Here is a 15,373-nt window from a genome sequence, read left to right on the forward strand (position 1 = left end):
TAGGTTTTCTTCGCAAGTGTGCTAAGTGTTTGTAAATAGTTTGTGAGCTGAATGATTATGAAAAATTTCACAATTTTATTTAATTTAACGAAATGCCTCTCAACACATACATATGCACATATGCATTTTGAAAGCAAGTTCGTTGCTGAAGTCTTTTAATTTCAGCTTTTTCTTTTGTGAAATGAAAAAACATCGAATGTTGAATATACTAAATATTCAAGTGATGGATCAGTTGGTGTTAAGGAGTTACATGGGCTTACAAGTTTCAAAAAAACTTTTTATTGTCTTATTCAATTCTACAACACCTCTAGAATATTGTCCTAAATTTTCAAGTTGATCCGAGTAATAGTTTCGGAGATACAGCCTTGAGAACTTGTGCGCTCGAGGCTAGTTAGGCTAAGTGTGCCGTCTTTGAACGAGTTTTTCTCGGAACTGTGTTTTTGAAGTCGATTGGCAAGATTTCTCGAGAACTACACAACCGATCTTCATGAAATTTTACACAGGTCTTTTAGATGCTATACAATTCTTAAAGACTTCAACGAATGATTTTTTTCGATTACAACTACATATGTATTTGAAAAAAAAATGTATTCGAAATTTTCGGTTTTTTGTAAAAATGTCTGCCAAAAATCCAATTTTCAGTTTTTTTCCTTCGTCCAAGTTCTAAGTTACGATTTTTTCTAAAACACGTATTTTTTCAGTTTAGATGATCCTGCAAGGAGTTATCCTGCCAACGCGGGCCCACTTTTTTCCGAGGGGTCACCGGAAATGTCGTCGTAGTGGCTGAGATTAAAATATTTTGTTTTTCAAAAATTTCAGAATTTCTTTGTTAATAGTGTATATTTTTTTAACAATAAAAATTCTAATAAAATATTTCATTTTTTATATGAGAAAAAATTGTTGAAAAAAGGCTTTTGTTAACAATCTAGCATTGAAACGCTTCATACCCAAAAACACGAACCAAAATGTGCTGGGAAGATCCATAAGAGAATTTGATTTCTACATATATAAGAAATCACCAATTGGTGCCATATTAAAAGAAGAAACGATTGGCGCACTGATGTTAACCCAGCTATAATCGCATAAGCGGTGTCTATGCCAGTAAAGAAGGAGAAGAAGTCTATGTAAGGAACTTTGTAGAGGGTCCAACTACGGGAGAACTTCTTATGTTGAAAGTAGAATTCATTGCATAAACTTATGTAGTCAATTATCCGAACAATTGACTCCCCACACTCTCTACGGGGTCAATTAAACTCCAACAAACCAATAGAGTAAGAATTACTTCCGTTTAACAATGGCGAAAATGGTTTAGAAGAAGGTACGGGGCGATTTTAATTATTTTTAGATCAGAATAGTCACATGTTAGGTTTAGTATTTGTGTTAGATTTTTTCTCAATAAAGTTTCCAGAATTTGAAAATTTTAAATTTTGTACAATAGTAGTGAGTACCAGTTAGTCTTAAATTTTACTTAAATAATCAGACAAAATTCGATTCGTTAGTGCCTCATATTCAATTTGATAACCCATAAACTCGTAACTAAAATGTCAAATCAATTCAACTAGAAACAATGTTCTATTTTTCAAGTCAACATTTTAAGTGGCTTCACCCACACACTGCTAATTATTCGATAAGTCCAAACGACAAGCCAAATTTCCTGCTTATGCAACTCGAACCATCCAATAAAATCGCGTGTAATGAGTCACAGCAGGAATGGGTGAGTTGTTAATTAACAACATTGTACACATACACACATACACCTTCACATTCGTGCACTTACCTACAAAATCGAATGCGTATTTCTTTGACATTTTCATCAGTATTGTACACCATGCATTTCAATTATGATTGTGACGCAGATATGCAGGTAATTTATTGTAATTGCAAATACCAAATACCAACGAAAATGAAATGAATTTTCTGCATACGGCCAAGCGAGCGGGCACAGCGATATCCGGCAACCGTCAGCGGTAAGTAAACAAACTCGCAGCTAATTGACACAGTTCACGACTTCAGTACGTGTGCGTGTACAGCCAAATATACATATACGAACGCATTTAAACAGGGCAACACGTACACGCACACAGTCCCAAACACCAGAAAAAAGTGCTTGCGAGTTTTTGCATAAATTTATGTGCGTAAACTTATCTTCAAGTGCTCATAGGGGTTTTCCGTCTAACACCGCCAGAATGATCGCATGCAGGCACATCAATTTTGTCCTACTTCACTTCACTACCGTTTGTTGTTTCACACCCCATTCGGCTGTGCCGCATTCAAGCCGCCGTCACTTTTGCCATACGAGCAATAGTCATGCATTATGTTATGCCATAAGGCGAGACAAAATGGCTTAGCGCTTAAAAGTCGAGTCGACTTATGCACTTCATAAAAACGTATGTAAGTTTCCACTTGTTTTGTATCCCAGTTGTAACTGTCACTGTGGCTACGTATGTATATGCGTGTATATAATATAAGGTTGTATATAGCTCCATCAGATTTGCGGCAAGGGTTAAGCACCTTATAACCAGTGAAAGTGAATTTTCAGTCAGCAAATGAGTCATTTAATATGTAATATATACGCTACCATATATGTACATGTATGTGCTTACATATGTGTGTGTCTATATCTACAAGTATAAGGTGAACGAGCATTTGGTGTTATTTGTATATAGGCTATACAGCCATTGAGTAGATTTTTTTTGTTTTATTTTGTATGTCCGTTTTTGTTTTTCTTTTTGACATTACAGCTTAATGGCTTGAAACAGTTAACGTTTAGGGCTTTTGTTGACCATTTCTGGTTTTATATGTATTATATATATGTATATTATATAATAAATGTGTACAGATATGCAGTTATATATCGAATCGAAGTTATGAAATTGTTGAAAATTTATTACTTAACTTCGTGGTGATACTTTCTGTATGTATTAAGGGGATTTATCACAAAATAATACAGAAGTTTTTTATGACAGAGATAGAGAGATATACGAAAGACTAGCATTCTCTGGAGCAAATTCTATTAAATGGTCTATACCAGGCCTGTCCAACATACGGACCCCGGGCCACCATCCGGCCCGCATAGGCCCTTCATCCGGCCCGCCATCTCTTATAGTCTTTGAGCATCCCAGTTATATAGGCCTGAAACACGTGATGGATAAAGTAGTGCAGACAGTTAATTTTATACGCGCATGAGGGCTTAACCACAGACAGTTCCAGGCTTTTCTGGCTGATGTCGGTTCAGATCACGAAGACATTGTATACTTCAGTCGCGTTCACTGGCTCAGCAGAGCAGCCACACTAAAACGATTCTATTCCCTGCTGGACGACTTAAAGATTTTTCTTGGCAACAAAGACCACGAAATTACTTTCCTTACTGATGAGGAGTGGTTGGCTGATCTGGCTTTCCTGGTTGATATAACTAAATATCTTTCTGATCTTAACTTAAAACTACAAGGGAAAGACCAACTATGCACGCAGTTATACGAACACGTTCTAGCTTTCACAAAAAAGCTTTTATTGTTGGAAAAGCAGCTGGAACAAAAGCAGTTGATTCATTGGGAGACCTTATCTACAAGAAAGCAAGATACCTTGGATTTTGACAAGTACGTGTTGATGTTACAAAGGTTAAGGAACGAGTTTGACGACAGATTCGCAGACTTCAAATCACAAACTCCTGCATGAAAGTATTTCAAAATCCATTCGATGTTGAAATTGAAGGCGCTGCGCTGAGTTTACAGCTGGAGTTAATAGAATTGCAAAGCAGCTCTCATCTAAAAACAGCATATAATAATTGTCTTCCAAACTTAATTGAATTTTACAAAAAGTATATTACACCCAGTCAATACCCAAACCTTACTAAGCTGGCTATTCAACATATTTCTTTACTTGGTAGTACATATGTTTGCGAGCAGCTGTTTTCTCGCATGAAATTTAACAAATCAAAAACCAGATCATCTTTATTAGATAGCCATCTTAAAGGCATTTTGCGCATAGCCACTTCTAAAACTCCAGCTGACATAGATGCGCTGTTTTTCAGACATCTCATTAATTAGATTTTAAGAATAAGAATATCTTTATATGCTAAGGCCATAGTTACATTAATAATAATATATTAAGATTTATGTGATGTTGCTTATTATAAATAAATAAATATACCAAAACTGAAGGTCATTTTATTTTTTTTTTGGCCCGCTACGGTTATGAAAATGCTAAACCTGGCCCTTCACAAAATTATGTTGGACGGGCCTGGTCTATACTATACCTATGAGAAAGGTAATGACTACCTCATACAAGTATATTTCCTTTTTGAGAAACTCATCGCAATTTACAGTTAATTAATTTTCGGTTCCGGACCCAAATATATTTTGGGATTTGGTTTCACCAATCAAAGTTTATATACTAGCAAACATTGCTTTTCATTTCTATATCACAAAATTCCATTAATCGAAAACGTATAAAGTGCCATATCTAAGGACTTAAATAATATATAGAACCGTAATTCGCCGCGGCCCGTCAATAATTAAATACGCCAGAGGGAGATTGGAGTAATGTGTAAAAGTGCACGTATGTTAGGAAAGCTCTCTGAGCGCCATTCACGTGGGAGTGGCCAGGAACGATTCTTTTACATATGGTTCAAGCAGTTCACGACTTCCGGTCTTGGACCAAGTATCCTCTGGGTAGCCTAAGAACATCCATTTGAAGGTGAGCTAAAGTGAGAAGGCGAACCATCTCTTCCCAGGGTTTTGCGCACGGTTTGGGACCTTCCACGTAAAAGACGCCCCTAATGGAAACGATACAACAGCTTCGGATTCCCCAATCGATGACAATGAAGCGAAAATTCCATTGCCCGACCTTGAAGGAGTTTGCATAGCAATTACCCATCTAAAGAGAAACAAAGCCGCGTGGACCGATGTATTGCCGGCCGAGCTTTTCAAATACGGCGGCGAAGAACCGATAAGAATCATCCATCAGCATCTTTGTAGAATATGGTCGGACGAAAGCATGTCCAACCATTGGAATTTAAGTGTGCTCAGACCAATGCACGAAAAGGTAGACGACATAATCTGCGCCAACCACCGCGGGACAAACCTCCTCAACATTGCCTATAAGTTTCCACCGAGCATATTGTGTGAATGATTAAAGCCCACCGTCAACATACTGATTGGGCCCTATTAGTGTGGCTTTAAGCCTGGAAAATTAACAACTGACCAGATATTCACCATACGCCAAATCTTGGAAAAGACCCGTGAGAAGAGTCCTGTCCAGAGTCCACACCACCTGTTTGTCGATTTCAAAGCTGCTTTTGACAGCACGAAAATGAGCTGCCTTTATGCCGCGATATCAGAATTTGGTATCCACGCAAAACTAATACGGCTCCGTCAGGATCGGAAAGGATCTCTCCGAGACGTCCGAGAAGGCACAATCTTTTATAAGAATGTACTTCCTCGCCGTTAGTTGCGCTTTCTCCAGACTGGATAAGGAAGCAAAGCAAATGGGTAGAGAACGAGGGCAAGACAAAATATCTCCTGTTTTTAAACAAACAATTGTCGCACTCGTGACTTGGCTCCTACATCACTGTTAACAGTCATAACTTAGAAGTCGTAGATAATTTCTGCTATGTAACATGGAACCAGCATTAACATCAACAACAACGTCAGCCTCGAAATCCAACAAGAGCTACTTCGTACTGAGTAGGCAATTGAAAAGTAAAGTCCTCTCTCGACGAACAAAGGCCAAGTTCTACAAGTCAGCTTCATCTCCGTACTGCTATATGGTACAGAGGCATGGACGATGACATCTGATGAGTGGACGTTACGACTTTCGAGAGAAGAGGTCTGCGGAAGATTTATGGTCCTTTGCGAGTACAGGAAGAGAAAGACCTGCGTTTTCGTTCCCCCGACATTCGGGTCTACGTGACCGGAACGGAACCGGATTTTTATTAGGCCAAGGACTGCCGAAATTTCTTCTTTCTGCTTTTACAGTATAACATAATTACGATTGCCTTCCTCTCGCAAATAGGGAAGATAGGGAGACCTACAAAACTAATTACTTACTTACTTACTATTTACTCTCATGACTAAAATGTACAAAACACTTTAAATTTTCCTTTTGCATTTATCTATTTATTTTTGATTTTTTTTTCAAATTTCATACTTAATTTGGCTAAAGGAGTTTTGCATTGCAGATAAAAATTAACAGGCACCTACTTCTATCCATCTATATGTATATGATTCATAAAAATCAACAAAATATGCATTGTGCATTTCGTATATAATATTTTTATATAAGTTTGTATGTATGTATGTATAAAGTATATTGTATTAACATATCACATATGCATCGCCGAAAATATAACTTACATTCCTACCAGACTACAACAAAACAAACATTATTTCAATTCAATTTTCAGTTAACTTTTTTTGAGCAAATAGCACTTATTACAGATGGTAAATACGTGTGTGCTCCTGCGTAGAATTTACGTAATTCTGCTTACATCTAACGTAAAAAAGCATACGTTTTTCTTGAAGCTTGTATGCAATTATTATTATTGTTATGTAATATATTAATATTATATTCATTTAAACTCTTACGAATTTGGCGTGAATTTTCAATTATTACCAAAGCAGCTTTCTCTACATATCTAGTAGTTGGTTAATTATCCATTTTCGTAAAGAGTTTCTTTCGGCACTCTTGAAGACTCGATTTATCCAACGAGACAAAAGCTGGTGAGTTCTGTTCCAAGTCCTCTAAATTGAGGAAACTATTTGGTCGGCTTATTGCGTTTGGTGAAGATTGAATGTCATTAAAATTTTCGATACCACACTCGTTCTCTACCGCTCTGTAACAATGAAAACAAAAACAAAAAATATGATTTTCATATTTTCAACTCAATTACGGTATACTAAATATTTACTTAAAACTTGTCTTAGTTAAATCCTTGCGTGAGCGGAAACTGTGGTTATTGTGATTTACAGGAGTTGAGTTTACAATTTTATTATGCGTCGCAAAGGTTATAGGTGTGCTTTGTTGAGATAAGTGCAAGCAGTTTTCGCCTGGTAAAAATTCGATTGGAGTATTTCGCACATTTCCTGCGGTAGGTGTTGATGCATGTAAACGCAGGGAGATCAAAGGTGGTCGTTTATCTCTAAGATGCTGTTGTAGCGGAGAACCATTCAGTTTGTGCTCATTACTGATCGTATCGCGGTGCATGTAAGCACTAAGAATAGATGTGACGAAATTAAAAATTATTTGCTTCAAATTACACAATTTTGACCACGCCACTCTGCGTGAACGCCGTATTGTTTGTTTCTGTAAATAAATAAAAATTGTATATGTACTAGTAAGGTAGTATAGAGTATTCTTGTTGCCATAATTACTGTTCTATACTTACCATTTTTATTAATAGCTTCCATCGATCTCTACGCTCCATTAAGCAAACTAGCTTTTTATGACTTAAAAGGTGGTCCACAGTTGGTCGGGAATCAGGATCAGGCGACATCATTTGCCTTATGAGTACTTCTAGTTCCGGTGATATGTCTAAATAAAATGTTTTATTATTATTCATTAATTTTATTCATTAGTATTTTTTTTATTTTTGCCTAAAATACATACTTTTCATAAAATCTTGTGGTAAAACTCCACTACGTAATTGTTGCCATAATGGTCCATTGTGTGGCAATTCCAAATAACAAGACAATTCAAGCATTGCAACTCCCAGACTAAAAATATCAGCGGCTTTCGAAAATTTTCCCTGTAGTATTTCCGGCGCCATGTAACGAGAGTCTCCTTCCGTTGCTTGATGGCGGTTTGCCTATAAAAAAAAGTATAATAATTTTAATTACAAAATTTATATAACAAAAATATAAATAGGCGAAAGAATCTTTATAGAGCTAAATATGAACTTTTATAAAAATATAAATTTTCGTACTTACTCTATCTACATCAATAACCAAACCAAAATCAGCCAATTTACAACTGTCGTCATCCCCTATCAAAACGTTATCCAATTTTATATCCAAATGAATGAGATTTCTGTCATGAAGATTCTTTAATGCAAGCAACAAGTCTAGTAAAATATTCCAAATTGTTTCTTCAGGTATATGTCGACGTCGTACTAAATATCTGTCCAAACTTTCACGACATAGTTCCATTTGCATGTATAAACGGTCGTTTTGCTCCCACGCGCGGTAAAATTGCACAAAATTTGCATGACCAGAAAATTGCTCATAACGACGTACCTCCTCTAGTCGCTCTTGTCGATAATGCTCACTGCGATAAAGTTCTTTTGACATTTTTATCGCGTACATACGTCCATCTTCGTTGGAACGGACTTTGAAAACTTCGCCAAAAGAACCTTCGCCAATTTTCGCAAGGCGCGTAAAACATTGTTCAAAATAAGTTTCGTTCATTGAGCGATCATATGAACCGCTCAACGCATTGGCATCTAATTCGGGTAATGCATTGCAGTTGCCATCAGATTCACCACGAAATGAAATCGCATGCGCTGTTGTGGACATACACGTTGATAAGTGGCTGCGGTTTGCCAATCTTAACTTCGGTGGGCGAAGTCGATATTCTTGTGTCCTCTGGTTTTGTTTCTGTGAATGTTGGAACGCTACTTCGGCACGAATATCCGGTACGGGCAATCGAGGTAGCGGAAGCGCAGATTCGGTAGTCATATTTTCTGATATACTGCAAAGATAACAAACTATTAACTAATGTAAGTATTTACATATATGTATAATTAAGGTATAGTTGCAAGGGTACTATTTAATTCTCTATTAAAATTCTTTTTCTTTACTTTTCACATATACAAGACTACGGTTAATCACACATTTAACTCAGTTATCCTTAAATTTTAGTTTTTTGGTAATTATAACTCGACAATATATCAAAGGAAAATAGATTTTTCACATGAAGAAAGAACCGCAACAACAAAACCAAAAACGCCGTTTTCAAAATTGAATGACAGTGCCGCGCCGCTTTCAAAAAGTTCAGTACAGTTCAGCTTTGTGTAGTAATTCCCATATGGGTAAGAAAAATGTTGCAAGGTTGCAAAAAACAAGTTTGTACGATTAAGATATTTCGATAAGCAGAACCACTATTTTTAATTTTAGAACTAGAACTTATTTAATAATAATTAAAAAAAAAAATTTCACCTTTTCCTACAAATAATCTTACTTCAATTGTAACAATGCAATTATTTTTCTAAAATTATACTAGTTATAAACGGGATATTTTACACATTTCAAAACGAACAACACTGTTCTCTAAGTACACGTATCCGTTGACCAAAATTGATTTAATAAAAAGCAATTAAAAACATATTGCATTATTATCGCAACGCTTGTTGATTCTAATAGTTTTGTTCGCGGAGAAACTTCTTATACATAATTTAGTAATATTACAAATTTTCTGATAAGACATAGGGATTGATATAAGGATGGTGGTGTTTCGTTTATCATTTGCTCTGATTCTACTTTTAAATGTAGTTTTCTTGGCATATGGTATTCCCAAGCCAGATGATGAGGAAATTATTGATGGTGACACACTACACACTCCATTAGATCATGATTCAGATGGCGAGAAACATTTTGAAGGTGGTCATCACAACAAACAGTATGATCATGAAGCCTTCTTGGGTGAGGATGAAGCAAAATCATTTGATCAACTAGCGCCGGAAGAGAGTAAACGACGTTTGGGACTCATCGTTGATCGAATTGATGATGACAAGGATGGATTTGTAACACTTTCGGAGCTCAAACGATGGATTGAATATACACAACGTCGTTACATAGACGAAGATGTTAACCGTACGTGGAAAATGCATAATCCAGACAACAATGATACAATCAGCTGGGAGGTTTACCGGGATAATGTCTATGGCTTTTTGGATACCATGGACAAAGAAGAAATTGAAAACGATGAACATAGCATGTCTTTTAAACGCTTACTAAAACGGGATCGTCGACGTTGGGGAGTTGCTGATAAAGACTTAGACGATAAACTAACACGTGAAGAGTTCACCGCATTTTTACATCCAGAAGATCATCCCATCATGAAAGATATAGTACTAACGGAAACAATTGAGGACATTGATACCGACGGAGATGGGAAAATTAGTGTAGATGAATACATTGCAGACATGTATCGTAATTCTGAACCAAACGATGAAGAACCTGAATGGGTTAAAAGTGAAAGGGAAGGCTTTGCTAAATTTCGTGATATAAATGGGGACGGCTTTTTGGACCGTGAGGAGGTGCGCACTTGGATCGTGCCGAAAGATTTTGATCACGCCGAGAGTGAAGCAAAACATCTGGTATTTGAAGCGGATACTGATGACGATGAAAAACTAACGAAGGAAGAAATTTTGGAAAAATATGACGTGTTCGTTGGTTCTCAAGCGACTGATTTTGGCGAGGCGTTAGCGCGTCATGATGAATTCTAAATTAAATATTTTTGAAAATTCGTAATGCCACAAAGAACAAATTATCTATCTCGAATTGAAAGAATCAATGTTTATTATCTAATAGTAGTACTATATTAGTATAAAAGTTTTCATGTGTTAACACTTGCCTTTTGTAACTCGTAATAATCTAAACTCATTAACATAAATAATAAGTTTAACCGGCACAAACTATTAATGTACGTTTAAACCCGTTGGACTCCAAATTACTTTATGTTACTTAAATGTGCCAAAAATGTTCATTAGATGTACTATAATTTCTACTAATATTTACATATTTAATGTAAAGATGCTTTGAAAAAGTGTATAATTCAAATATTTGCATAAATATTTAAGAATGTGCATTTGGCTTCACAAGTTTAATAAATCTGTAGATGCATTATACTTGTAATAAATGCCAAATACAACTATGGAACGTTTGTTTTTTATTATACAATTTTGTTATACCAAGAGATAAACATATATTTTATTGTACTGCAAAGGTCAGCAATATATTTTGTGTGTCGACTACTACATATGAAATTTAGAAATCCTACAAACAAAAATTACTGGACTAAAGCCACGCAAACAGTTCCAGAACAATCACATAGTTGTCGCGATGGTCTAATGGGGTTGAGATAAGCAAATGTGTCTCATATTATTTAACTTCCTCTATGTACATAAATATGTATGAATGTATATAATACAGTATTTGTATCAATTTTGTGCTTATGAATTTTTATTCATACGTATGTATGTACATACAAATAAGTCATCGTATGTTATACATACTTACGCAGGAATATGCAGTAAAAAATAATAAAGATCAAAATACAGAAAGAGGCGTTAGTTATATGTACCTACATACATATGTACGTATGCATTTGCCTGCAAATGCAAACAGAAAAATTATTGCATATATACATACAATTGTACACATGTTCATACGCTTAAGTTTAATTTTTTTTCGTCTTATTAATGTCTACGTAAATTTTATTTTTAGATTTTTTTGTTTAGATTTACTTTGCTGAATGAATACGAACTGACACTTTCCAACAACGAAGCAAGATATTAAACACAATTTCTTAGCATTATCTCACATACATAAATATAGAAGCATACGTACATATGTACTACATGTTTACTGCGATATTTAACCAGCGTGCACACAGGATGACCGTTGTTGAGTATTGAAATTCCGTTATAGCGTTATCAGGGAAACATAAAACTTTGAGAGGATGCAGTTTGTAACTCAAGTATAACGTTTTCCTTAATATAATCATTTTCATTGTTAAATAAAACTAATAAAGTTATTTTACGAATTTTTAATTAATTTATTTTTTATCAGAGACACACATTCAATTAGTATTATTAATTCCATCAATATGTAATGAAACTAACTTCAATTAATTTTTCAGTTGTAGTAATCATAAGATTTACTTATCTGCATGTATATAGTTAGTTGTCTGAATATGTATCGATGATTCGTACTTAAACTTACGCATAGAAATACATAATTATTTAAACGCATTACAAATTGTACACAAGCATGGAAATTCAACCACTTGTGATTTTCCGATTCCATATGAGCATCTGCATATATATTTTGGTATTAAATACAACTACAATAGATTATACATACAATTTGCAAACATTTTATTAGTTTTGTATATCCGCATGTGAGTTCTATAAACTTTCATCGTTTTTCAATCGTAGTTAATTTTTGGTTAGTTCGCTAACATTTGGTTTACGGCAACTATTAGTAGATAAACATGAATGCCTATTATTCTATATGAACTGTACCAACACATTTCCATTTTGAATTCAATTACATACATATGTTTTTAGTTATTCATGAATCATTTTCTGTTTTGGTTTAATTTCATTTCTACCACTCTTCAACCCATTAATTTTTGATTTACACATTTTATTTTATATAATTTTAATTAAAAAAGCACTTTTATAATATAAAAGATTAATCATTTTCATTGTTTGTAACCAATATCTAATCTATTTATTCCAGAGCAATTGGATTATAGCCTTTGCGATTTTATTTTTTAACTGACATCAAAACTTTTAGTTTTAAATCAATGTGCAAGAAAAGATAATTTTAGTTTATTTTCAATGAAGCAACAAAAGTTACACATAATACTAAATAAGCACGAAAAATGTTGAGATAATTTTCACAAATATTCAAGAAAAATGGTAATTTAAACTATATATCCTTTTTCATCCTTAGTATATGAAACTGCTATTTGACTATTTCTAAGAGAATAGTCACTATCGCGATTATTTATTCAGCTCCCGGAATTATAGCTTAAATAATAAAATTAATGCAATTAGTCATTCGCTCCGATTGTGCATCGACGCCAAGATAGATATATGGCGTTATGTGGAAACAAATGTCTGTTCGATCTGTCATTTGTAAAAGCACAAGCAATAGCTTTTCTATTTAATATTAGTAAAGAAATTTTATAGACGATATTGACAACATTTAACATCAAAACTCGGTTGTCTGTGGGATTTTGTTGGGAGCAATAGCTTTTTATAGATGATGTTAGATTACGCATTCATCAAAACACGAAGGGTATATCGCTCCAAATGTTTCAAATGTATTATATTAATTAATTTTTGGTTATTTTGATTTTTCTCTTTGTTTTCGATTAAATTGTTTACATGCGATGGGCGTTTTCCCGTTTAAACTTCAATTATTTTGGCTGTCGCTCGGTTTCCGACGTCCACTATGCGACGCACGGCTTGATGTAGCGGCAAATTAGAGTAACGTACATTTACGTTTCGATTTGGGCTGCAGCACTGGACAAAGGACGGAGCGTATGGCTTCATCAAATACTGTTTTTAGACCTTTTTGCGTGAGTGCCGAGCATTCCAAATATTTAACAGCACCAATTTCTTTGGCCATAGATAATCCTTGAGGATAAGTTATAGGTGCAAGTTTTTTGTCACGCAGTTTCTCAATAGTGTTTTTATCGTCGCGCAAGTCCAGTTTGGTACCCACCAATATAATGGGCGTGTTAGGGCAATGATGACGCACTTCCGGATACCACTTAGCACGCACATTCTCAAATGACGCTGGATTCACCAAAGAAAAGCAGATAAGAAAAACATCAGTTTGTGGATAGGATAATGGACGTAGCCGATCGTAATCTTCCTGTCCGGCAGTATCCCAAAGTCCAAGATTAATGGGTTTTGCATCAACCATTACATTTGCCGAGTAATTATCGAACACAGTGGGGATATATTCACCAGGAAAGGCATTTGTTGTGTAGCTGATAAGTAAGCAAGTCTTACCCACCGCACCATCGCCTACCACGACGCACTTAATTGCTTGCATTTTGCTACTGGCGGGGAACTGAGATTATCCCACACGAAATCGATATAAGAGACGGAAAAGAAACAATTGATTAACTAAATGCTTTTTTCTGTGCGGATTGGTAATAGTTTTTTATCAAAAGCTAATTGGAATTTATAATTTTTCTTCTTTGTTGTGTGATTGTGCGTTTAGTTCACTTTTCCGCAAATTTTCCTTCAATTATGATTTTTATGTAGTGAATACGCGTTCAGCAATGCAATCTGTAGCGCAGTGCGTTCAGTGTGACAAGTAGAGAGAATAACTTATTTCTAGTATAGTGTTCAATTTATCAAATTAGATAAATTATTAGATAATGTGAACAAATTTAGCTTTTTTACTGTTTTAACGTAATAGAAACCACATTATTATTTAATAATTTTTTGTATGATTTTACACACTTTTAAAACATATTAAAAGAACATGGACAACTCTGTTGATAGTAACTGTCAATAGAGTGCACTGCCTATATGACGTTTCAGTTTTCTATTAATTGTTTATACGTGTTTTTATGTGCAAAAATTTATATTATGGCTACTAAACTAAATGTAAATATTAGAACACTTCTGTCCAACTGCGAAGAGCTATCAAAGGATGAAGCAAATTATTGGCGTTTGAAAAAGTTTATAAAATCTTTGGACACAATGATAGAGGAACTCAAGGAATTTGACGAGTTAGTGCAATAGTTATTGGCTTGAGCATTATGATAATTGCATTACCTTTTCAGTTTAAGTAGTAATATGAAAATTGCAGATTATACCAAACGACTACAGGCTCTAAAGATTCTTACGAATTACATAGATAGTCCACCACCTGTAAAGAGCCTACGGTCTAAACTACGCCCTGCATATGAAGCGGGTGAGGATGCAATAAAAGAAATGCAACAACTCCAAAGTTCGAAACATTATGCAGATATACGAAAAGAGTTACTAAATGGTAGGTTCAAAATTTGTAAACGGTTTTAACATTCTTAGTACAGTATTTTGGAATTATCCACAGAAGATTCACTTCGCCGACGAAAACCAGATGATAACGCAACAAATGCTGATAACATGAATGAAGCAGTTAAATATTACAATGAAGCTCAAGAAAAAATTACTGAGCATATGCTGTCGCTAACGCGAAATCTAAAAGAGCAGACAGAGACTGCAAATCGGATAATAAAGAAGGATACTGAAATAGCTTCAAGATCTACAAATATGGCTGATCGCAACATTAATTCATTGAATAAAGAAACTGAAAAATTAGCTGAACATTCACGTAATGCATGGAAATGTTGGATGTGGCTAATGTTTGCTTTCGTTATTACAGTATTTATTGGTAAGCAATCACTAAATTTGCTGTATTTATTTGTTCTAATTTATTCTAATTGTAGGTATGGTATTATTCATGAAAATTATGAAAAAGAGGAAAGTTTAGACCATATCCAGTGATAGTATAAACATCCTAATTTTACTCGTTTGTATAAGTAAAACGTATAACTAAACAAATTCAAGAAAAAAAATGAATACATTATATCCAATAAAGGTGTTTCCTTTAAAAGTTTTGAATATGAAGCGAAAGAATTT

At 34.7% G+C, this 15,373-nt stretch overlaps 4 protein-coding genes across 6 annotated transcripts; 2 read left to right on the forward strand and 2 right to left on the reverse strand.

Moving 5' to 3' along the window:
- Nucleotides 1-6,094: 6,094 nt before the first annotated feature.
- LOC126762026 (membrane-associated tyrosine- and threonine-specific cdc2-inhibitory kinase) lies at nt 6,095-8,933 on the reverse strand. Of its 2 annotated transcripts, none has more exons than XM_050478500.1 (6): nt 8,795-8,933; nt 7,926-8,685; nt 7,606-7,804; nt 7,385-7,530; nt 6,908-7,302; nt 6,095-6,832 (listed from the first exon to the last, which is right to left on the reverse strand). In XM_050478500.1, the coding sequence occupies exons 2-6, from the start codon at nt 8,670-8,672 to the stop codon at nt 6,646-6,648; spliced, it is 1,674 nt and encodes a 557-aa protein (XP_050334457.1). In that variant the 5' UTR covers nt 8,673-8,685; nt 8,795-8,933; the 3' UTR covers nt 6,095-6,645. The 2 variants fall into 2 exon arrangements, with proteins under 2 accessions (XP_050334457.1, XP_050334458.1); XM_050478501.1 differs by having other exon boundaries at nt 8,828-8,920.
- A 327-nt stretch (nt 8,934-9,260) lies between these two features.
- LOC126763502 (calumenin-B) lies at nt 9,261-10,874 on the forward strand. Its single transcript, XM_050481055.1, has one exon. It carries the CDS (start codon nt 9,437-9,439, stop codon nt 10,439-10,441), a length of 1,005 nt encoding a protein of 334 aa, XP_050337012.1. The 5' UTR covers nt 9,261-9,436; the 3' UTR covers nt 10,442-10,874.
- Nucleotides 10,875-11,748: 874 nt separating this feature from the next.
- LOC126763504 (ras-related protein Rac1) lies at nt 11,749-14,032 on the reverse strand. The gene has a single exon (XM_050481058.1). The coding sequence runs from the start codon at nt 13,788-13,790 to the stop codon at nt 13,212-13,214; it is 579 nt and encodes a 192-aa protein (XP_050337015.1). The 5' UTR covers nt 13,791-14,032; the 3' UTR covers nt 11,749-13,211.
- Nucleotides 14,033-14,259: 227 nt separating this feature from the next.
- On the forward strand, nt 14,260-15,361 carry LOC126763503 (vesicle transport protein USE1). 2 transcript variants are annotated; one of them, XM_050481057.1, is made up of 4 exons: nt 14,260-14,478; nt 14,533-14,741; nt 14,808-15,125; nt 15,181-15,361. In XM_050481057.1, the coding sequence occupies exons 1-4, from the start codon at nt 14,276-14,278 to the stop codon at nt 15,222-15,224; spliced, it is 774 nt and encodes a 257-aa protein (XP_050337014.1). In that variant the 5' UTR covers nt 14,260-14,275; the 3' UTR covers nt 15,225-15,361. The 2 variants fall into 2 exon arrangements, with proteins under 2 accessions (XP_050337014.1, XP_050337013.1); XM_050481056.1 differs by having other exon boundaries at nt 14,262-14,478; nt 14,805-15,125.
- Nucleotides 15,362-15,373: the final 12 nt, after the last annotated feature.

This window comes from Bactrocera neohumeralis, chromosome 6 (genome assembly GCF_024586455.1).
Source record: "Bactrocera neohumeralis isolate Rockhampton chromosome 6, APGP_CSIRO_Bneo_wtdbg2-racon-allhic-juicebox.fasta_v2, whole genome shotgun sequence".
Classification (NCBI taxonomy): domain Eukaryota; kingdom Metazoa; phylum Arthropoda; class Insecta; order Diptera; family Tephritidae; genus Bactrocera; species Bactrocera neohumeralis.